Consider the following 23,401-nt stretch of genomic DNA (forward strand, 5'->3'; position numbering starts at 1 on the left):
AGTCAAACAGCAGCATGGGGGTGTTAATCATGTACTTGCAGGTCCTCACTCTTCCTGTTCTTCTCCGTGTGTGATGATGTAACAGAGAGACTTATAATCAAGGTTTCCTGCTGCATCAATGTTGGATGACTGGAACATCTGACGCACCTTTGTGAAAATGGGAACATTTGATTTGGAATATAGGAGTGAATCCCAGAATTGAATTCAATTAATTTGTGATAGTGATACCAAAGTACTGAAGGGAATCAGAAAGGTGGTTGGCACATATCCATACCTACCATAAATTATGCTTCATTATGAATAGGTAAATTAGAGAACCTACCTCTTCTGCAGAGAACTTGTCTGCCTGTGTCATCAGTATGTGCTGTAACCTACAATATGTTTTTAAGACATTTCACGCAATATGAGAGGTTAAGGTTGAAAATGCCATTGCCTCACTGATCATCAGCAGCCAAGAATTAAACGTAACATACTCATCTTTGTGTATGAACCCTTTGGCATCGGGGTCAAACAACTTGAAGGCATTTACAATGGTGTCCTCTGGGTCAGTGCCTGTGCAAACACATTCCTTTCACCTAACACTTCATGGTGACCGTTATCAACAATGGTGCTCATACCACAACATAATCATATAATAACAATAATACTGACCATGTAGCTTTTCGCCAAACAGGTTGAGGAACATTGTAAAGTTGATTGGGCCACTGGCTTCTTTCAGCATGTCTTCTAGCTCATTGTCTTTTACATTTAGTTTTCCTGGATTATAACAGCATGAACACTACTTCAGGAACCAGGAAACACACACATGTAACGGCACGCTGCACAAATTCTGATTTTTTGTCTAGCAGGCAATGTGTACTTGTGTACATATTCTCGTGCTCAGGAATGTATTTCTTAATAATTCAACACTGGCTTATTGAGAAAACATGACACTGACCGAGAGAAGCATACGTGTCCTTGAGGTCTTCTTTATCAATGAATCCATCTCTGTTCTGATCAATGAGCGTAAATGCCTAAAGGAAAAAAGGCAGATCAGCTTAACATTGTCTAAATATGAAAAACCACTTTGTTCAGTGATTGAAAAGGGAGGGAATCTTTTCACGTGCATTAAATGAGATGAACTCAAGAAATTTTACCTCCTTGAATTCCTGGATCTGTGTCTGCTCAAACATAGAGAAGACATTTGAAGAGGCCCTCTGGGCCCGCTTGGCACCACCTTCCTTCTTTTTGGTTTTCCTGCTTGCCTGTAAAAAAATCAAGATTCCCCCCCCCCCATGTTAAGCATTTGCTTTTTCTTCAAGATTTAAGATTTAAAAGATTTTTATTTGTCACATGCATAGTTATACAGTGAAAATGCATCCTGAACCACCTTGCCTGAATTTTAAGGCCGAACCTGGATGATAGAGGCTGGCAAGAGACAAATCCCAAACAGCAAATAGAAATGATTTTCAGCCCTTCGTTTCATTTACCATTCCAGCCTTTCCTTTCACCCTGTGGCTATTTTGTCAATCACTTAGTCATGAATTTTTAAAATTCCTGCAGTGAGTTTTCCATTCATTTTATCCAGAACATTTTCGTAAAACTTACAAAACTGCACCAAGTTGTGTTAGTCAAGTCATTTTCATAATCAAAGTAAACAGGAAAACTAAAGCATTAAATCAGCTCTGCCTGAAATCTTACCATCTTTCACGTGCACCAATGCTGCGTGTGAACAGAACGGGACCAGGCGTCTTAAATACGGCAGCTGCCTGTAAACCATAGTTACCCAGAGGTGATGCAGCGGATAATGCTGATCCGGTGGGGACCCCCAGCCAGGCCAAAGTGTGCCTTACATGGGCAAGTTGTCAGGCTGGGTCCAGGTCCCTCAGGAGGCCAAGTGCTGTTAATGATCGAACCCTTCAGAAGAATGCATGGTACTACACAGGCTGGCAGACAACTTTTGAACTTACATACAATAATTATACACAATATAATTATAACCTGCATTCGGAATTCCATAGCGAACTTGTCTATAAAAGAAAAATCTTTGATCTGCTAGGTATGCATTAGAACTTTATGAAGAGTGCACAGTTTTTGGGTAATAAGTAAGTAATTGTCGCCTTCACAGTAATTGTTATACTGTACATTCTGTTGGTGTGGTCCTACATGTTTCTAGTGTAAAGTTGTTCCATTTTTAACAGTCAAATGATTTCTTTATTATCAGAGAAAAGAACACATTTATTCAAATAATAATGTTTCCCTGTCTGATTTCTAAATATAACTAATTGCATTTCCCAGGGCATAATATGACCCCTGAGAAAACTGCTATCCTGGCACAGTTATGACCAGTTAGAGACAATTTTGGCCAGCTGTCAAGTTACTGAGGAGGCGTTATGATTCCCCAAAATATCCCACCATACTAAATAATCTTCTTACCATAGTTAAACAGTGCTTGAGGGGACAACTTGGAAAATGAATCAAATCATGTTTGTCAGTAATTTAAATATTTCATTTTGAGAACTTTTACTTTTGCTATCTCTACAAGGCCCACCTCAGATTAAAATCACTTTTTATTCAGACATGACTACCCTGAAGGCCTAATAAAAAGCGTAATGGCAATAAATCACAAATATTAAGAGAGTGAGCAAATGGGGGAATGTACCAGACCCACTTTTCAGCAAAGCGGGATGTTGGTGTTTTTAAAAGTCCTGGATGACTTTGATTCTGACCATTGCTGAACCAATGGGGTCCTTCCTTGTAGATGTAAGCCCACTGTATCATATTGTAAGCTGACCTCAGTCATAGTACCTCAGTGTAACTGTTGGCCAGTTGATATTTGTTGCTATCAAAAACCAAATGCCCCAATTTGAATGATACATATTCATTTTGTTGTTTATGTTATAAATGGTCTACACATTTGGACAAAAGTATAGACTTTAATGTGGAATTTGTCCCTTTGTGCAGCTACAGGAATTTCCATACCTGAGTGTTTCTGTAGATGTGCCGCTGATGTGGGAGAAGAAGCCTTATAGTTACCACTTATAGTTAATTCATCCCCAGCACGGATGAAATGTCATAAAGCATCTTATTGCAATGGTGGCATCGCAGTACCACGCTTGAGAAAATTTGTTTCACGAATGTCTGTAAATGAAGACTGCTTATTCTGTTTATACTGTGTGTTAGGAAGTTACCTTGGGACCTACAAACACTATAAAGTAAGGTAAGCAAAACAATGGTGCCACCAGGTGGTCACACAGTGAATGGAAATGTTCTATGTATTCTCAGTGCAATGAAATACTTCGTTAAAACAATGTAAAAATATGCTAGATGTGGGTGTAATTACTAAATATGTGTACTAATCCCATGCTAATATACAGTCGTGGCGAATAAAGATCTGACCATACAGTGGAAGTGTAGTAGTCAGTTCCACTCCAATAACAGTTCCATTTACATTTCATGGCATTTATCATACACCCTTATCCAGAGCGACTTACAATCAGTAGTTACAGGGACAGTCCCCCATGGAGACACTCAGGGTTAAGTGTCTTCTTCAGGGCACAAAAAAAAAGTGGGGTTTGAACCTGTAACTTTGTAACTGAGCGTGTTACACACAAGGTTAACTGCCACCCCAGTTTCTGAACTCAGTTAATTCACTGAAGCAGTCATTTAACAGGTTCTTCACATTGTCTACTAATCCCATGCTAATCCCATGCTAATATAACGTTAATTCTGCTGCACTGGCCAGCATACTGATTATATAGGTCAGAAGTGGCAACATTCATCCAACTATGGGAATAAATGTCTTCAAAAACATGTGAGAAGACTCTTAAAGCAACCATGTCTGGCAACAGCAAATACAAATCTGAAATAGGCATTAATTTGCCTGCAGATATAGGAGAATGTTCATGAATCCTGGGTTTGCAAGTTCTGAATATGGCATTTGATCATGCAATCATGAACCCATCATGAAATGCAGGTCTTAGTAAATACATTTGTGGTTAGGTACATGTCACAACAACACAGTTTAATGACAAAATAATAAAAAGTATTACATTTCAATGCATAATTGCCTTGATGCTAGCAATTCAGTGCTTCTAGAATCATATGCAGCACAACATTTGGTAAGGAAGTGGACCCGTAATCTGAAGGTTGCCGGTTCGAATCCCGAACTGCCAAGATGCCACTGACCAAAGCACCGTCCCCACACACTGCTCCCCGGGCGCTGTCATGGCTGCCCACTGCTCACCAAGGGTGATGGGTTAAAGGCAGAGGACACTTTTTGTTGTGACACTTTCTGTAAATTTTCAGGCTGTCTTGCTTGAATTGTTTTTTTTTTAATTGAACAAAAAAAACAATCTTGAAAGAGAAGTGATTGTCATTGTGAAACATGAAAGGCTCCCAGGGAGCAGTGTGTGGTGACAGTGCTTTGCTCAGTGGCACCTTGTCGGCTCGGGATTCGAACCTACAACCTTCTGAATTTGGGGCCGATTCCTTAACTGCTAGGTCACCACTACCTACCTGCCAGCCTCCAGAACCATGCTAGGAACTGAAGCACTTTTATTGGACTGACTTTTATTTTTTCTGGACCTGAAATCTTTGTCCTTGAAGGCCAGTAAGACTGTGTATTCTCACAAAAACTTTTTTTTGTCTCATTTATCCTCAATACATTTCTGCATTCACTACATACTCCAGATGAGAGCTGCAAAAATGCCAAATTTCATTCATTCGTGAACTGCAGTTTGTACAGTGACTTTTCAACTTTCCAGCAACTTTTGGACTGCTATGCATTACATCCTAATGAGGTCCTGTTGTAAACAAAATTCTGTTATAGCAGGGCAGCCCAAACCCATACTTAATTATTTCGAAAACTGGATGAAGGGCCACATGCTGCAGCCTTGTACCATTTTGTTTAATTCAGCTGTCCAAAAAGACTTGGTTGTGTTTCTGTGAGTAACCAGAAGTCCTTAAACTGTGGGTAGACTCAGTATGAGGCAGGCCCATTCATGCAGCCCTATAATATACAGGATTGTGTTAGAGACAAATTTAATCCATTCAATAAAATTCTCACCACATTATCTACAGCAGGAATGTTAGAGCAGGTATTCCCATTAGGTTGTGAGAAGTGGATTTAATAGATTGCAGTCTTTTTCTAATTACTGTTATTCTCTTTTCTGTAATTAGAAACAGCCAATGACATTATGACTGTTCTTAAAAGTAGAATAATTTGTTGTTGTACTATCAAAAAAAAGGTGTGTTATGTGTGCTATCCAGCAAGGATAACCATTGAAAAGGTTGGATGAGTATTTCAGCATAAAAACTTCACTCGAGGGCAAAATAATTAAACTGAGCTAATACATAAACCTCATTAAGGCTTCCTTTTAATATGGATGTTGTCCAATGTTGCTTTAGGAATTGGCAGCTGGTGAGTTCAGGCAGCTTGTGGATTCATTGTTGGGACGCTGCAAGACCATCCATTTTCGAAGCAGCATACTGAAATGCGCCACTGTCGTCAGCGTGAGCCTGGGCAGCATGCACCATGAACGGCGCCTTGTCCACTGCGGGTCATGATAAAGCGGCTGCTGTCTTTATGGGGAGGCCAGGCTCATGTTGGCCCTGCCAAGCACACATCTTCTCAGCCTCTAGGGCAAAAATTCATTACCCGCTGGCCAGAGAACACAAACATTCTCTCTGAGCCAGTGCCTCCACTGTGGTTTGCCAGTGTGTGCTTCAATTAAGAGTCTCCATTGGCATGAGCAGCCACTGACCAACTGGGCAGTTCAACAGCTTTAACAAAGCAACCAGATGGACTGCATTGATATGTAATTGATGTCCACCTGGCCTAGCGGGTACAAAAGTGGACTCAAAAACCAAGGTGTTATGGGTTAAATGCAGAGGACATGTTTTGCTGTGTGCACCATGTGCTGTATCACAACTGTCAACAAGAACATGGGTGAACATATCTCATGGCACTGGGTGGAATATGTTAGGCAGGAAGTGAATATTGTGTTAGAAGCAGAAAAAATGGGCAAATATGGGCAAATATGAATCATGTAGATGTCCAGCTGCATGTGTAATGATTCCCTGGAGATGCCAAAGCTCAATGAATGCACTTTGAGATGGAGGAAGAACCCTGTTCCCAGCCATTCACGATGATGCTACTTTGAAACATACCACCTGAATAATTATGTGACTGACCAAGTACGCCACAGCATAACCATAAACGTTATCCAGAGTTGTCTGATGAACACAACAAGATGTTTGAGGTATTGACTTGGTCTCCAAATTCTCCAGCGCTGAATCCAATTGAGCATCTGTGGAGCTTACATGACATGAAGGATCTGCTACTGAGGGCCAGATAGCACAGCACACCTTCAGAGGTCTCGCGGAGTCCATGGCTGTCAGGACTGTTTTGGATGACCTACACAATATTAGTCGTGAAGTTATGACTGAGCTGAGATGAGTCTTTGGCTTTCAGTGTTGGTGTGGATGAAAATCCTGCTCAAAGTTTTGTATCCTTTTCGTCTCCGTTGGAACATGTAATTAAAAAAATTGCGTTTATCTTAAAACCCTTGTTGTTACAACGACGTCTTATTTTTAGTTGCACATTATGTTGCATTAAAAACCAACATAAACCTCGCTGTCACCCAGTCATGCCTCCTGCGTCGTGACGTCACCCAGAGGTAACGTGAGCTCTGGGCACCGCCCCTTTCTTGCCCCACCCCCTGCAACTTAAAGCGACACCTGTTGAAGGAGCCCGGGGAACTTTTATAGGCGGCATTGAAACTTGGTTTCGTAGTTCTGGGTTCTTGGGCGCAGGCATCTCTCTACAGGACCGGGTGGAGAATCCTGCTCTGACACGGATGCGGCGAAACATGAAATGTGGAATTATAGCTGCTGGTTGTTAAGCACCAATGGAAAGGACGTACAAAGTACTTTTGGGATTATTCGCAGGTAAGGCGCATTAAACGCGCGTATTATTTTGCTCATTTGGCTCCTTTACATTTGAATCCGTGGACGTAGTGCACGTTTGCCACAGAACTTCCCACAGAACTGGCTAAAAGCAGCTGCAAAACAAGCCTGCCAGGAAGGATTTACTATTAGTGGCACAGCCTAGTAGCCTGCTAGGCCCCTGTCAAAAATGCAGCCATCTGCTCTTAATCTGTATGCATTGATATGATCATGCATCTTACTTAAATATGTCACCCTGTTTCAACAGGCAGAACTTGTTATTGTGTTTGAACAAGCCGCTTGAATTTTTTCAATTTTCTCTACTACAGTGCAATACAGTGTGACATCCCCAAAGGCAAAGAGACTTGCTTTTATTCAGGCTGTCTCAGAGTCAGCTTTTTATTTTTTGATTGGAATGTGAATGGCTCAGATTTTGTTTTGATGTTTTGTGCATTGTGCACTCCAGCTCTGTTTGTTCTCTGGTTGTAGCTGTTGCCCTATGCAAATACTCGCAGGCTGAATGGAATGCAACAAAGGAGCCGACCAACAAGACTGTGTCCTGCGGTTCCCATGGCGACAGCAGCAATTGCACAGGTAGAACCCCTCTGTGCTTCTCGGCACAATGCACTTTTTGTCCCCTCAGTATTTCCACTACAGACTTTGTATGGTTGCAGCTAGAGTTACTCTGTAGCTTGTGGTCCAATACTTAATAGCTACTTTACACTTGACTTTTTGGTACCGAGGATTTTGGAATCGTGTATTTGGTTGTTGTGTTTTCAATAAGATTACATAACCACAAACAGATAAACAGCTTGAGCCCACGTCACACGTGGATTCGCTCTTTGGGTACGTTTTCAGCCAGTAATTGCACAGATCAAGTTACTTGTGGTCAGCTCTAGTAAAATGAGCCACTTCCATTCACCTCTGAGATCACGGGAAGGACTGCAGCCTCTCGGGTTGCTTCTGTATTCTGGACCGCTTCTGTAATGTTCTGTGTGTGCCTTTCATAAGGGATAATGTATGGCAACTCGGGATTCGTTCATCTTGCTGTGGCCAAGAAGCTGAGTGGTATTCCGGTAGATTGGAACGCCTTTGAAACAAGAGTAGAAAATTCTCAGGATGACCCTAATGAGAGTGCTGAATCGCACAGGGGCTCTAATTCTTGTGTGAGCGTGAAGTTTCAGACTCCAGCATTCGTGTTGTTATGCTGTGCATCGGCTTCAGGGCTTGATGATGACCTGCCAAATAGAATTGAGTTCATACAAGTTGTTTAAATTACATAACCATGGAAGTGATTTAGAACGATGATTTAAAATGGACTACATTACATACTTGCCTTAAGATGTTGTTTTTTTCCCCCTTCCTTTTTGAATAGTTACGAAAGAGACAGATGGAGGCCATTTCTCCAAGTGTCCAGATGAATACGAACACTACTGTATTCATGGCCTGTGCCGCTTTGTGACCGAGCAAAATGCTCCTGCATGCAGGTGAAGGATGACACACTTATTTTTACATCCATAATACAAATATATACGTAATGAGGCATGGACTTCACAAGACCAATGAAGATGTCCTGTTGTATCTCAGACAATGACATTAGCAACAGATACTTTAAGATCCTCTTAAGATTTGAATGTGAGGCTTTCATTGGGGATTTTGAAGGCCAAGCCAACGTCATGAACTACATGTTCCTCGATTATATAAGAAAATCATCATTGACATGAAGGGGTGTATTTGGTTTAGGTTGGTGACATGAATAAAAGGACATGAATACGTTCTGATCGAATAGAAAAGAGTATCACAGTGCCTCCTCCATCTTCTCTTCTGAAAGACAAATTTCATTATACTAGCATCTGTCTGTGAGATGCAGTTCTGAAGCTTATATACTCATTGACTGTGCTTTCAGAGCACCTTTCAGGTCAGGGCACCCCCAGATGCCAATAAATGTTATTACCTTCTCACAAAAAACTTTGTCTGTATTTGCATCATGTTTTTAATGGTAAGATGTTTTTCCTTATTCTTGTAGATGTGAAAGTGGATTCACTGGTTCCCGGTGTGAATATCTTCATTTAGATTGGCTTATAGGAGACAAGAAGCAAATCATCATTGCCTGTGTGGTTGCTGGACTTCTCATTCTGATTGTTCTTATTGTGTTCATATTCATTGGTGCACAGTGAGTCAACGCCGATCACTTATGAACACATTGCTTTATTGTATGTACTTTTTGAAGTTGAGCTGAAGTGTGAGTTCCATATGTTTACAGAGATTAGTTGACAATCCTACTTCTGTAGAATATGAGATTATGTAACTTAGTTGTATCTTTAACTTTTTTTTTTTTTCTTAGGCGGAATAAGCTGTGCAGAAAAAAGAAGAGGCGGAAAGAAGGCAAACCGTCAGAAACAGAAAAACTGAACACAATTGCCACAAGTGGGCCATCACCTGTTCCTGCAGAAACCATGGCCACGAATGCTGTTTGATGAGCTACTGGTGCTGTAGCTGGTGAATAGCTTCATCACGCCCTTGGCCGGATCTTGCACTCAGTTCACACTATGAAGCTGTCACTTAGATGGACCCATTGTGATCCGGTTTGAAAGAATCTTTTATGTTATGTCACGACACACCTTTAAGCTGCTGCATTGCTGTGGAGCTTTAGTGTTGGATGGCCTTTTTCATGAAACAGGACATTATTAAACCTCCTTAGTGCCAGCCAAGGACCTGGTAAGGCAAAAACATTCTTGTCCTTGGCAGCAATGAATCCTAGCAAAGAATGCAGGTCCATGGATGGCTGCATGGCACAGCCTTTCCACACCCTATATAGGCACCTTGGAGAGGACTTTGAGCCTAAGTGCACTTACACAAAAAAAAAGGCAAGATCTGTTTGTAGAGGTGGTCAACAGACAGGGATTTAATGAATTGCGGACTGCTCTTATGGAAGACGGCATGTCAGGTCTTTGTGACAACCACGTCCAGTTCATACGATCATTTTGAGGATTTGTTGTACTGCATGAAGGATTTGCCCTATACCATTTCCTAAAGTAATATGTTGCTACAGGTCTGCTTTTCTGAAGTGTAGAGCTGCTGCTGGACAGCTTGGCATTGAGAAGGAGAACTCCGTTGTGCTGCTGTCTTCCTTCAACATAAAGAAAATGATTTGAAGTAGAACACCAACCCCAGAGGCTCTGGGTGTTGCATCCAGATGTTAAAGGCTGTGTTGTTGGTTAGTTTCCCCACCAATAAATATGTCTGCTTAACTGGCAGACTGTGGGGAAATGTAATTAAATTAATTCACTGCTAATACTCTGTGTTTGTGGATTTATACTTTTAAAAACAAACAATCCCATATATTACTAGATATTCCCATATTTTTGAGTCATTTCATCCCTGTGTCCCAAATGTTACTGCTAATGTCTACTTCAACAGGGTAAGGAGCACTTAAATCATAGAGTAAAAGTGGAGGCCTGATGGTTTGAACACTTAACTAACAACTGAAACTCAGTTAGATATTGTTAACCATTATTCTTATTTATTTAATATTTGTTGTGTATAAAATGTTGTTTCTCTCACAATAAGTGTTTGTGTACAGTCATAATATTGAATTTAATAGTTGTTTTCCATTAAAACATTTAAAAATAGTTGTGAATGTGTTTTAATATTCTTTCCAAATAATCGTTTAAAAACCTGTAGTTTAAGAATATTTAATCAATTTCAAAAATGATTTATTTGCATCAACAATGTCTGTGCTCAGTATTTTTGTCCATTTTGTTATATGGTTATATAATTGTACCTTCTGTGTGATATTCAATTGATGAGGTTTTTTTAGGCAGTCTAGATTTAGTTTTTCCCACGGAAACACATAGGACAGTGTTACATGGAGTTATGACAGGAAAATAAGTGCACAGAGCTTATTTAAACTGTAATATAAGCAGAAAGGTCAGTTTTACCAAAAACACACACTAAAAAGTTCTTTGTGCGTTACCTCAGCTTTGTCTTAACTCTTAGCTGTAATGTCAGAATTTATTTTTAGAATGAAAAAAGGTGCATGGGCATTTGATTCCCTGGATCCCGTTTCTAAGGAAAACAACATTCCTGCAAATGAACTGTACTGTGGCCTAATTACTTGATAGCCAGGCTTTTGCTCCAGTTCAAATATGCAAGGAAATGCTTTGAAGAGCGGCCTGATCAGAGGCATGTTTATTGCTCACTTTTAAGTTCAGAGAGCACTCACTGTCCTGTGTGACCTGCAGCTGAGATTTTGTGCTTCACAGAGGCCATAAATAGTTTTCCGAGTCCTGATGTCTGTGATGAAAGAACATCCGGAATCCAGCACCTCAGATAGAGGAATTAAAAGAGTTCAAGGATGTTTTACTGTTTAACAGATGCTGTAGTTGCAGCACGGCACACAGCCAGTGGATGAAATGAGAAACGCCCTCTCTTTATGCATCCCAAATCTATTCAAATATTGTACTCTGCTGATTGCACTGTATGCTGTTTAACAAGGTTACCCCAGAGCATGTGTCTCAAAACCATGGCCTGCCATGTGCGTGTCCCTCCTAAACATTTGCGTGTAATATTGCATCCTCGTCAATACAGAACAGTTTGATTTGCCTTCATTCAAACATGCAGAGGAACTATGAATCAGGCCGGTTATAAACGCGAGTTGTTATCACTGTTTAGTGGGAGACCCAGGCAACCTTTGTTTAATGAAGTCTCTGGTTTTTAAAAAAGGGAGAGAGTGGTGAGGGTGTGTTCCTTGGGAAGCAGATCAAAGCATGCTGATAGAAAACAATGGCCTCCCTGTGATACGGCAGTGTAATTTTGCCGTGCCCAGACAGGAAGCGTGCCTGGCTGATGTTTAGAGACAGGGGTGACCGATGGCCAATATACAAGGCCTAGTAATTGTATGGGGCATGGTTTTTGTGGCGTTATATTAAACATATCAAATTCAAATTTTATTTGTCACATACACAGTCATACACGGTATGATGTGCAGTGAAATGCTTTCTGCAACTGCTACAGACCACAGTATGGCAAATGTTGCAAGTAAACAGTGAACCAATATGCAAATATTGCAAACATAACCAAGTATTACACTTTTACGTCTTTAACATAAAATATGTGTAACTGGTAGGGTGAAGGTGTGCAAATGAGTTACAGTTTTTACAATGTTATTACAACGTTTAAAGAAAGAGCGACTTACAATATCTACTAAAATGATCTTCTAACTACTAACTACCCACCCAGCCCTTTTTATTTGAAAGTTTAAAAGGGCAGGAGGTCACACAATTTATCTGTACATTACACTGAGTTTTTTGTTCACAGGCCATCAGGAGATATTACTAGTCACCTCAGGACCACACCCACTACTAAACCATGCAGACAGATTATCAGCACAATTTCGATTGGTGAACAATTGAATATGACATTCATGAACACCCCTAAGATGCTAAGTCTTAAATATATCTTACATAATGACGACTGTACGAATAGTGTATCAGCAATACATAATTCCCCTCGGTGGTGGAATGAACTTCCCCTCGAGGTCAGAACAGCTCAGTCACTGAGTATTTTCAAACGGCAGCTCAAGACCTTCCTCTTTAAAGAATATTTAGATTCAATTGTAACTTTCTTATTGTCGAACTTGTGTACAGAATCTACAACAGAGTGAATAAAAAGATTGTATTCATAGTTGGGGGTCCTAGTGAACCAGAATTGATCTCTTCATCGATGGTAACTTGAAAGCACGTTGTAAGTCGCTCTGGATAAGGGTGTCTGCCAAATGCCTTAAATGTAAATGTAAATGTAATTCTGGTGAAAAAAACGGCAATACCAGCACAGCAAGCACCAACAGTAATTTTAAAATCATGAGTACAGCCATTTTAACAAAAACCTAATTTACTAGCCATTTAAATGTCAAATTTAACAAAGGAAGTTAAGTATTATGTGACTTTTTTTTTTTACCAGACTTGTTGAGGAGCCAGCAATCACACAGCAGGGCATCTGTATGAATGGTTAAAAGCCGAAACAAAACCTTGTTATTATTGATGTTGCTCGCGCAGGGCATTACTACCTTTTACTGGGCTTTACAATACACCTTTCGTACAAAGAACGTTCTGCTCACAGTGTCTAGTAAACACCCAACACAAAAAAGACTCTATAAATAGCGTTGGTAGAGTAGAGCACAATGGCAGCCATGTACTGTAAGGCTGTTTCTATTCTGCTGGGAGGCTTCTGGTTTGAACGGAAGGCAGATGATGCAAAATGCTGACAGATCCTTAAAGAAAACCTTCTGTTCCCTGCCAGCAAGTTAAAGCAAAACATTTCACTTTCCAGTGGTTGAACAACAAAAGGGTCCAAAGCCCTGAACTCAGCAACTTAAAACTGACTGGAACAAGCCTGCGAAGATTACAAAGCTACTGTGGTGAATCTAATCCGTGTCAAGGCTATAATTCAGATAGGTTGTATTTTAAATCAGTGGTGGTGTATTTTAAATAGGTGGTAAACCTACCATAAACCCACCACAACCATGCTGTATTAAATGTACACTTTTACATGTCCATTTGTCGTGCAGCTTTTTTTTAAATTTCATTTCAATTCCTCAGACATCACTAAATTGTTCAGGTTCACCCAAGCACACATAAAGGAAGGCTGGAATAAAAAAACACAGGACCACCCATCATTCATCATTCAAATGTGGAGTAAAAACAAACACTAATAAACAAATGTTTCTTTTGGCTCATGGTTTATGAATCTTAAACATTAACCATTGACCCTTTGCCAAGCATTGTATTTGAAAGACTCTTTAAAGTATGAAAATGAAGTTTTTATCCTTAACTATGCTGGGATATGATGTTGCTGGTGGCCAATGCAAATGTTTAATGTCCTCCCTGCATCTGGCTTTGCGGCAACTATAATTATTCTAGTTTAACCCACAATCAGCACTTTTTGCTGGTCAGGATGAAGAAGATGAAGATAATTCTCATGCCACTGCTTGGATAATTATTGTCTTTCTTTCTCCACAAATTAATGACAGGTATATTAATGAAATATTAATTCAACAAATGAAATGACACAGGGTAGAGTGAACAAAAAGTCCTCCTTTCACTAAATTACTCCCAGGTTAGTGGGTGTCTGGGGGTAAACTGACCTTCTGAGTTTTTATGCTTGAACAGAAGCATACAGATTCACATATTTGATCTTCTTTGAATAAACCAATTAGTCCCAAAGTGGCTAATTAATTATTAAAGGTCATAAAGGTTGCAGGTTAAATATGAAATGCTGCCTCTGTCTATTCTTATGGGCTTTTACTTTCTTGTTTTTCTAGTGCTCTAGGTTAGCAGGGCAGGCAGATCTTCAGAAATCATTATACGTGACATCGTTTAATCTTTGTTAACTTCTCATGTGCTTCTTTCCACCACAGCAAGAAAATAGAATGTGTGCTTCCTGAATTTTTGCTCACATTTGCACAGCTGTACAGAAACACTGGGTTGGTCAGGTATGGTCGACTGTCGACTGTCTTTCTTTCCTTCCACAACGAATAATAACAATCAGGCTTGGATTCATTGAAGTTGAATTTTAGTGCCATATTCAGACAAATACACAACTTCTAGGACAATGGACAAGTATCCAAGTATTTTAAAACAAAAAATTATACTACATACAGTCACAGCGCTGTCGACAACATGACAGATGTTCAGCCTGGGAGGACACAAGCTCTCAACTTCACAAGACAGGGTTTACTGAAACAACATGTCACAAGGACAATACACACCAACCTAGACAGGGGAATGCATTCAGTGAACTGCGACAAACAAAAAGAGGTACGCTTATTTTAGACATACCTAAAGCTATGAACATCAGGTATGACTCCACTGCATTTCTTCCTAAAGGTGAGCTGTCATGTGTGTGAGGTCTGAACCTCCAAGTTCAGGTCAGTCAATGGTGTGTGAAAAAATTATGTTTTCAAAGAGCACATTAAATTGGAGGCCATTGGAGGACACTTTTAATGTAACTTTTCAGTGTAACACGCCACACATACAGGCAATCAGTAGGTGGCAGAACAGGATACAAAAAACATTTGCTGACTCAGGTGACTCAGTGACTTCAAAGGTCCTGTTCTAGAGCTCAAATGGCCAAGGATGAAATAGGGCCTAATAGCAAAGCAATGGATGCTCCCTCCAAATGGAGGTTTGGCTGCATATTTAACCTGTGTCTACCAGTGCTGTTTCTAATTCTGTGGCTTTCTCCTGTTGGGGTTATGTATAGTCGTTTATTATTAAAAATATCATAAATCATCATTGTGATACGTGCACATTTCTTTTCAATTCATTACAATTGTCAAAAACGGCCAAATCTGTGAGCAACACAAAGCAGCAGTGTGCTTTTAATGCGGCTTGGGATGCCACACCGCCATTAGCAGTCCGGTAGTGTGATTTCTCTATAGGCATGAGCCATCTGAAGCTGTTACTGAGCTGCCTTATTGTTGTCTTTCCCCTTTGTGTCTGACTGCGTGTTTGTCAAATTATTCAGAGATGATGAAAGGCATCCATTTGTGTAGGTTTTCATTTTGGCAAATGCCCTCCCACAGCTGCAACATTTAAGGTTATCATTACCAGACAGCAGCTAGTATGGATTTGTGCTTTTTTAATACACAGATGGCAGAGTCAAATTTGAAACCACTTGAGCTGCCACAGCAGAGCAGGCCCCCCACAAAGCAAGCCCCCACTGCACTTACCGCAGTGAAGAATGAGGGGAATCTGAAATCTGCCCACAGATGATCCTTGGCTGTGGGGACAATTTATCCACTAGTTCATGGACTCAGGACAGGACAGACTGAATAAAGTGGATGAGTCTTGCTGGCACAGACGACGAGAACAGACCACGTGACCTGCTGCGTTTCCCCATGGCAACACTGGCTGCCAACCCCAGTGGTGCTACTACACGGGGAAACAAAAAGCGTGAAACATGCATCTCTACCTTCATTAAATCTATTCTCAGCCATTTCCATGTCAGCGTTAGCAGCCCCGTTGGGACTAAACCCCATCTACAGACCCTTTCATTTCAGCATTAATAAAATGTCGATATTAAACAATAAACGACAGTTGTCTGTAGTGATGATTCATGGGGGATTAAGGGTTTTTATGCATTCAACTATATAAAGAGCAGACAGAAAATACCTTTTTTTAACACTGGTGATCTAAATGAATGTAACAGTATTTCAGATAGCTACAAAGAGAACAAAGACAGACAATAGAAAAAAAAAGATATTTTCTGCCTACAGACAGTGACATTTGGAAAGACCACTTCTTTATCACAGCATTATCCAACAACCTTTAGTTATGGAACTGTCAGCTTTCTAGAAAACCTCAAGTGTATTTACATCTTATGAAATATTTTAGCATAATGAACTACATGACCTGACTATGAAAAGTTGTGGTTGTGACTTCTTTGTGAGCACCACCAAAATTCTACAACTGATGAGGTCAAAGTACCCTTAATATTTAATATTAATATTTCACAACATGTTCACAGGACTTAACTTCGGACTTAAAATAATTATAACAACTGAGTTCACTAGACCACATCAAGCATATTTCAGCCTGGAGTCTTTGTTTGCTCGATTTTTACTTAGTTTCAGTAAGAGGGGGTGCTCTGTGGTGAGCTGTAGGTAGATCTTTTTTCTTTTCTCTAATTGGTTCCAGGTCAGCAGAGGTGGATATTGTGGCATCGATCTCTTCATTTTTTAAATTCAAAGAAGGTGCCCTAAAACCTAGACAGTTTTGAGAAGCGTTAATGTATATTATCACTTAATCATCATAGTCTAACACCAAGTGATCTCAATTGACTTCAGCAGGTTTGATAGAAAGGAACAACAGAAAGACAACCTTCAAAATGGTAATGGTTCTACATGTGGGGGCCACAAATCATTATTATCTCACCACACTTCCTGAGTTATGATTCCCTAGTGTTGCATTATGCTAGTATCCTACTGTCACCACTGTTAAAATGAGGCCATATCTGCAGCCCATTCAGACTGTCCAGCTCCTCCAGATCCAGCTCCTCTTCTATAAGGGCGTCTTGAAAATGTCCCTTAGGACCCTGGCTTCTTCCTGGTCATTGTCAGCTCCTGATGCCACTAATTGGCCCTCATGCCTCCCAGACCTGAATACAATGAAAAGCCAATGATATTGGCTTTTCAATTTCAGGAAGCAGCAAGTGAGGCTGGGGGAGATCACTTCTGGAACACGGTCCCTCAGTACTGGTGCCCCTCAAGGATGTGTCCTCTCCCCACTGCTCTTCTCCCTGCACACCAACGACTGCACCTCCAGAAACTCAATTGTAAAACTCCTGAAGTTTGCAGACGACACCACTGTCATTGGGCTCATCCAGGATGGTGATGAGTCTGCATACCGACAGGAAGTTGAGTGGCTGGTACTGTGGTGCAGTCAACACAACCTGGAGCTGAACACACTCAAGACTGTGGACTTCAGGAGACATCCCTCAACATTGCTCCCCCTCACCATATCAGACAACCCGGTGTCTATTGTGGAGACCTTCAAGTTCCTGGGCACCACCATTTCCCAGGACCTGAAGTGGGAGACCAACATCTCCTCTAAACGCCCCAGCAGAGGATGTACTTCCTGAGGCAACTGGGGAAGTACAGTCTTAAACAGGAGCTGCTGATCCAGTTCTACACTGCGGTCATTGAGTCTGTCCTGGGAAAATAATCTCAGACCCCTCAAACCCTGGTCACAGGCTCTTTGACCTGCTGCCCTCTGGCAGACGTTATAGAAGCCTGCAGACCAGGACCAGCCGACACAAGAACAGTTTCTTCCCCCTCGCCTCACCTCCATCATTGCACAATGCACTTTATGTTCACTTGTATATAAGATTTAGTTTTTTTTTTGCCTATTTATTCATAAAAAGTAGATATAGTTATTTATAAATCACAAACAAATCCACAACTTGGACAGGTTGTTGTCGTTGTTGATTGTTGTTGCTGTTGTTGTTTTTTTCCTATATTGTACTTGAGAGACACCATCTACCGGAAAAAAATTCCTTGTATGTGCTTGCACTTACTTGGCCAATAAATACAATTCTGATTCTGAATTTGATATCAAGTAGCACCACAGATTGTCCAGGAGCTCACTGATCCCTTGATCAAGGTATTGATCACCTTCTCCCATCTTATCAGGACCATTTCCAGGAGTTGTCAAGAGGAATTTACTACATATGTGTAAATTCCATAAAGAAAACCAAAGCCCGAAAACCAGTGTTCAGAATTTGAAGTAGCCCAGTGCTTTAAAATGTTGTGAGGTTTTATCTTTCTGCCAGCTGACCCTTGAGCTCTTTGTATTTATGGGTAAAAGTTTCAATGTGATGTGGAGGCAGTGGTGTGGTAGCACCGGACACATGATTTGGCAGCACTGTGACTTCTTGATTGATGTATTCACAGGCATTTTTGTCTGTACAACACAACACCCCACTTCAAAACTGAGATAGAGGTAGTCCTGGTTTAGTCTTTTATCACATCCAGACACATTGGCATTTGTCAAAGGGGTATTTTCAAATCAATTTGAATTTAATTATTCTTGTGTACTGGGTATCATCTGATAAAGAAAAAAAATACCAGTGATTCAAACAATGTAATTATACAATGGCAAACACAAATATGACTTGGACAGTAAACATCCAAATGTAGCTTTTTACTTATCAGTCGCATTGTGCCCCTAACTGTGTTCAGCATATTACCCCTCAGACACCTTTTGGCAGATGATGTTATCAACAGGCTTTAAGACATTGAATTGCCCAGTAGGAGCCCTGAAACTGTATATGGTGCTTGCACTGCATTAACTTCTAGAGGAAGTATAGCACTTTTTAAATAAATTACGTTTTTGTGAAAGTGGTAGTACTGCACTGAAATCTGTGTTTTGCACTGAGGATGAGATATGAATGATCCTATTTTTGGTAGAACTTCCAAATTCTACTTAATGCCCAACAGGTTTCTTCTCAATTGCATACACACAAATACACACAAGAATAGGATTCAGAGCCTGTTTAGTATTGAAAATGCATAGTACCCAATGGTCGTCTGCATCCAATGACCTTGACCTAGTCGGTCCTTTGTGTCAGTCCACATAAATGTTGGTTGCATTGACCCAGACCTTGAACTGTACTGCAGCATGTAGCAGTATACCTGCAGATGTGATACATTTTTAAATCATATGAATAATTTACATCACTGAATACAACACACACACACACACACCGGAATCCAAATCCTATTCTTGTGATCACTTGTAAGTTGCTCTGGATAAGGGAGTCTGCCAAATGCCTTGAATGTAAATGTAAATGGATGCACATGCTTTGCCCACAGATGCTTCTATATGTTTTCTTCTCAGCAGCATCTTTCATACATTCCATTGTTTCTGATGACCAGTATTACCTGAAATTCTCTCCGCTCTACCACTCAGTCAGTTCTTGGTTACCACTGAAACAGATGTTTCACCTCTAAAACCTTCTTCGATATAGCTTATAATATTGAACATTTACTCACAATATTGAAATTTACTCACCTATTTAACAGAATTATCAATAGAATGCTTTATTTGCCAGGATCAGGGGAAACATAGATATTTAAATATGAAGTTGAAGTTTACTTTATTGTCCTTTCAGCTATATATGTATTAGACAGTAACTAGTGAAACAAAATAGTGTTTCTCTGGTAGCTGGTGCTACATGTAACATTTGAATGATTATGCAAAGGCACATACTGATTTAAAGGGCACGTGTGCGACACAGACAAAGTGGCCTACATATAGTGCAAACAGGGGACACAGGGAGTGCAGAGTAGGAGGGTGAAGAGTACATGTGAGGGGCAGCAGGGTCCTCATATGTTTCATGACCAGCCTCTCAAAGAACTTCAAAATGGTGGGTGTAAGGGGACGGTAGTCATTGAGACACATCATTGAAGACTTTTTTTGGCTCGGGCACGGTGGTGGTGGCCTTGAGACATGTAGGAACAAGTGAGATGTTGAAGGTGCTCAGTGAGATGTTGAAGATGTCTCTGAGAACATATGCCAGCTGGACTGCACATTCTCTAAGCATCTTCCAGGGATGTTGTATGGTCCAGCAGCCTTTCGTGAGTTAACTTTGCACCTGATCCCTGGAAGGAGGGTTGGATTTCCTCACAGTCACGTTGTTCTGTTTGTCGAATCGTGCATAGAAGTCATTCAGCGCATCTGGTAGGGAGGGGTCACCGACACAGGCAGAGGTTTTAAGTGAAGTTTTTAGAGGTTTTAAGTGAAGTGATTGTCACTTGTGATACACAGCAGCACTGCACACAGTGAAATTTGTCCTCTGCATTTAACCCATCACCCTGAGTGAGCAGTGGGCAGTGGGGGAGCAGTGTGTGGGGACGGTGCTTTGCTCAGTGGCACCTCAGTGGTACCTCGGCAGATCGGGATTCGAACCGGCAACCTTCTGATTACGGGGCCGCTTCCTTAACCGCTAGGCCACCACTGCCCTGTACTTTGTTGCAGCCTGGATGCCCTGCCACATGCACCGTGTGTCACCGTTATGCTGGAAGTGGTTGTGGATTTTGTATTCTCTGATTTTTACTGGATTTTGCTCTAATGGCTCGAGATCGTTTGGCCCTCGCTGATCTTAGGGCCACCTTGTCACCCTTCCTGAAGGCGGAGTCTTGAGCTTTGAGCTGTTCACGTACCTCTGCAGGCATCCACAGCTTTTTTTTCGGTCTTGTTGTGATGGACTATAACGTCAGTGGAGAGCGGGGAGAGATGTGTTTCGGCAGCGCTGGAGAGTGGTTGGAGGTAAAGGGAAAAGATGAGAAGGAGCGAAGCAGATGTATAGTGCGAGGAGGAGGAGGGGTTGGTGGAAAATGGGAACAAGAGGTTTGGGTTTACCAGGGATGGGGAGAAGACTAAAGTGGCAGGCTTATTCAGCGTTCAAGATCTTAGGTCAAATCTGGGGGCGTCTGGTGTGTCCGTGGCTGAAGAAGTAGAATCGTTGTGGGCGATCACAATATCTGTGATAGTTCCAAGAAGGGATGTTCAACACTCAAGGTCAGTAAAACAGGCAAGGGTCAATAACTTTAGATGAAGGATCATTATTGTGAAATCGTCAATGTGAAAAAGTTTCAACAAAGAGCAGGCAGTGTTCAAGAGAGTGAAAAATGACAAAGTAGAATTTAATAAATGTGCTTAAACACAAACCAAAAGACAAAGACTTTCGAATTCCATCCCCCCCAAAAAAGTGAAAGCGATACACTGCAGCACGGCGACGCAATGAAATGTGTCCTCTGCTTTAACCATCACCCTTAGTGAGCAGTGGGCAGCCATGACAGGTGCCCGGGGAGCAGTGTGTCGGGTGCTTTGCGCAGTGGCACCTCACTGGCACCTTGGGATACGAACCGGCAACCTTCTGATTACGGGGCCGCTTCCTTAACTGCTAGGCCACCACTGCCCCACTGCATACAATAGCTGTTATCATTCATGATTATTTATAGATGCCATACCGGTTTCTGCACCTTAACCTCCATACCCCAACTAATCAGTCAACTCCCTGTAACATAAAATGAATGTAGTTTTTGTCAACTCTATCCAATGTGTGTCCATATATTTGTGTTCAAATAAATACAAAAGTGAAAAAATGAAGTCTAAATGGAACACACTTACTTGACCTATGAAAACAGACAGGAGATACAACAATCCTATTTCAGCTCCATAGAAAACACAGAGGAAACCTTCTCAATTCACAATGACTTCATAGTTGTGGAGTGATTCTTGATATATCTGAAGAATTATGTTCACTAAGACGCTATTCTGGGTGATGGAAAGTAATATTTTTGCACTGGATGTTTAATTTTTTATTTGTTTCACCATCCAACAGCACAATTCAGTTATATTTATATTCAGTTCAAATAAAATCACTCTGTTCCTGCATATAATATTTTTTGGGGAATATATAGTTCCCCCTCCGCACGGGGCTTACTGACTGCATATGTATTTATTTTCAGGAACAAAGAAGGTAAAAGGTGATTCTTCAGGAAGCAAACCTCAAACAAGGTGAGATGCTTTTTCATTTGCCTGTCAACCTGACCTAGTGTTTAGTGAGCTGAGCAATATTTAACTGGCTGTTGTTACATCCCAGACACCCTGAATGGTTTCTCAAATTATCTTGCTTTTTTTCTTTCACAGACAGAATGCATTTGCCCAGCCTTTGCTTCAAAATAATGTTATTCAGTGATTGCACAATAATATACAGCAACAGTCAATTTAATTCATGTTTTATACTTACAGAAAATACCTTTCAGAAAATTAAACAAACCAGTCTGTTGTCATATGTTAACAACCAAGTAGAAATATTCGATTTTTCATTTCCATGATGATTTTGACCTGACATATTGATTTGCATAAGAAATATCAATATAATAACATATGTTCTTGCATGTTTTAAAAGGCAAGATTAATTAGTTTTTTGAAGAACTTTTTATATTGATATATATATATCCAGACAGAATATTCAGGCATCACATGATTGACCCATACACACACACACACACACACACATCAAGTGATTAGCAAGAAAGAGAGTAAAAAAGAAACAGAGAGAAATGTACGGCAGCATCCTGTTCTTACAGAGAAAGAAAAAAGCATGCAGAAATGAAGATCTGCCTCTGTTACCATTATTAGAGGGACACCACTGAGGACCCTTGTAAAGCCCACTGTTGCAGAATTACAACATCACTTTTAACAATTCTAAAAAAAGGCCAGCAAATGTTTGTTTTTTGTCAAAACCACATTTACATATTTAATGGGTCCTATTGTTTGTACTCATGATGCTATTGGATGGAAAAAGTGTTTATAGGTCTGGTCATCTTGCCGTGAACTTACTCTACTTGCAAACTTTGCATTGAGCTGATCTCCTGTTTTTGCACGCCTGGATTTGTCAAGAATTAAGTAAGTAAAATCTCTCAAATATTTTTGTGTGTTTATTACAATGTCTAGAACATATACATATATAGTTATTTTAGAAAACATTGATCAAATTTGATTTAGAGCTTATTATGTCTATGTTGTAATTCTACAACGTTGGGTCAGAGTGGTAGCCTGTTGCATTGTTTAGGGACAGGTGTGAATGGTCTTGAATGTGAACCTGCTAGTGCTCTGGGGGGGATGCATGTGTCCCTTTAATATGATAAGTAGACTATAATATGCCAATTAGACAGCATTGTTTGAATGTAGTGGAATTTTGATTAGCATTTGCATTGAAATGGTTATACTTTGATTGAATACTTAGCTCTCTACCCTTGATACATGGTCTACTACCCTGTCTATTCTTTGTTTATCTGCTACAATATAAGACCTATATGTGTTATTCACATATTTAATTACATTTTTCCAAACCTTTTCAGTTTCAGAATGCCACCAATGCAGAAAGGTCATCTATTCAGTGT

At 40.5% G+C, this 23,401-nt stretch overlaps 2 protein-coding genes across 3 annotated transcripts; one reads left to right on the forward strand and one right to left on the reverse strand.

Annotated features, from left to right (window-relative positions):
* Positions 1-17: 17 nt before the first annotated feature.
* On the reverse strand, positions 18-1,187 carry LOC114786214 (myosin light chain 5-like). Its single transcript, XM_028973133.1, has 6 exons — positions 1,137-1,187; positions 938-1,013; positions 652-756; positions 474-552; positions 323-371; positions 18-147 (listed from the first exon to the last, which is right to left on the reverse strand). Exons 1-6 carry the CDS (start codon positions 1,170-1,172, stop codon positions 46-48), a joined length of 447 nt encoding a protein of 148 aa, XP_028828966.1. The 5' UTR covers positions 1,173-1,187; the 3' UTR covers positions 18-45.
* A 5,525-nt stretch (positions 1,188-6,712) lies between these two features.
* On the forward strand, positions 6,713-10,559 carry btc (betacellulin, epidermal growth factor family member). 2 transcript variants are annotated; one of them, XM_028973948.1, is made up of 5 exons: positions 6,713-6,930; positions 7,417-7,521; positions 8,303-8,414; positions 8,954-9,100; positions 9,272-10,559. In XM_028973948.1, exons 1-5 carry the CDS (start codon positions 6,891-6,893, stop codon positions 9,402-9,404), a joined length of 537 nt encoding a protein of 178 aa, XP_028829781.1. In that variant the 5' UTR covers positions 6,713-6,890; the 3' UTR covers positions 9,405-10,559. The 2 variants fall into 2 exon arrangements, with proteins under 2 accessions (XP_028829781.1, XP_028829783.1); XM_028973950.1 differs by lacking the exon at positions 7,417-7,521.
* Positions 10,560-23,401: the final 12,842 nt, after the last annotated feature.

The sequence above is a fragment of the Denticeps clupeoides genome, chromosome 3, assembly GCF_900700375.1.
Source record: "Denticeps clupeoides chromosome 3, fDenClu1.1, whole genome shotgun sequence".
Classification (NCBI taxonomy): Eukaryota; Metazoa; Chordata; class Actinopteri; order Clupeiformes; family Denticipitidae; genus Denticeps; species Denticeps clupeoides.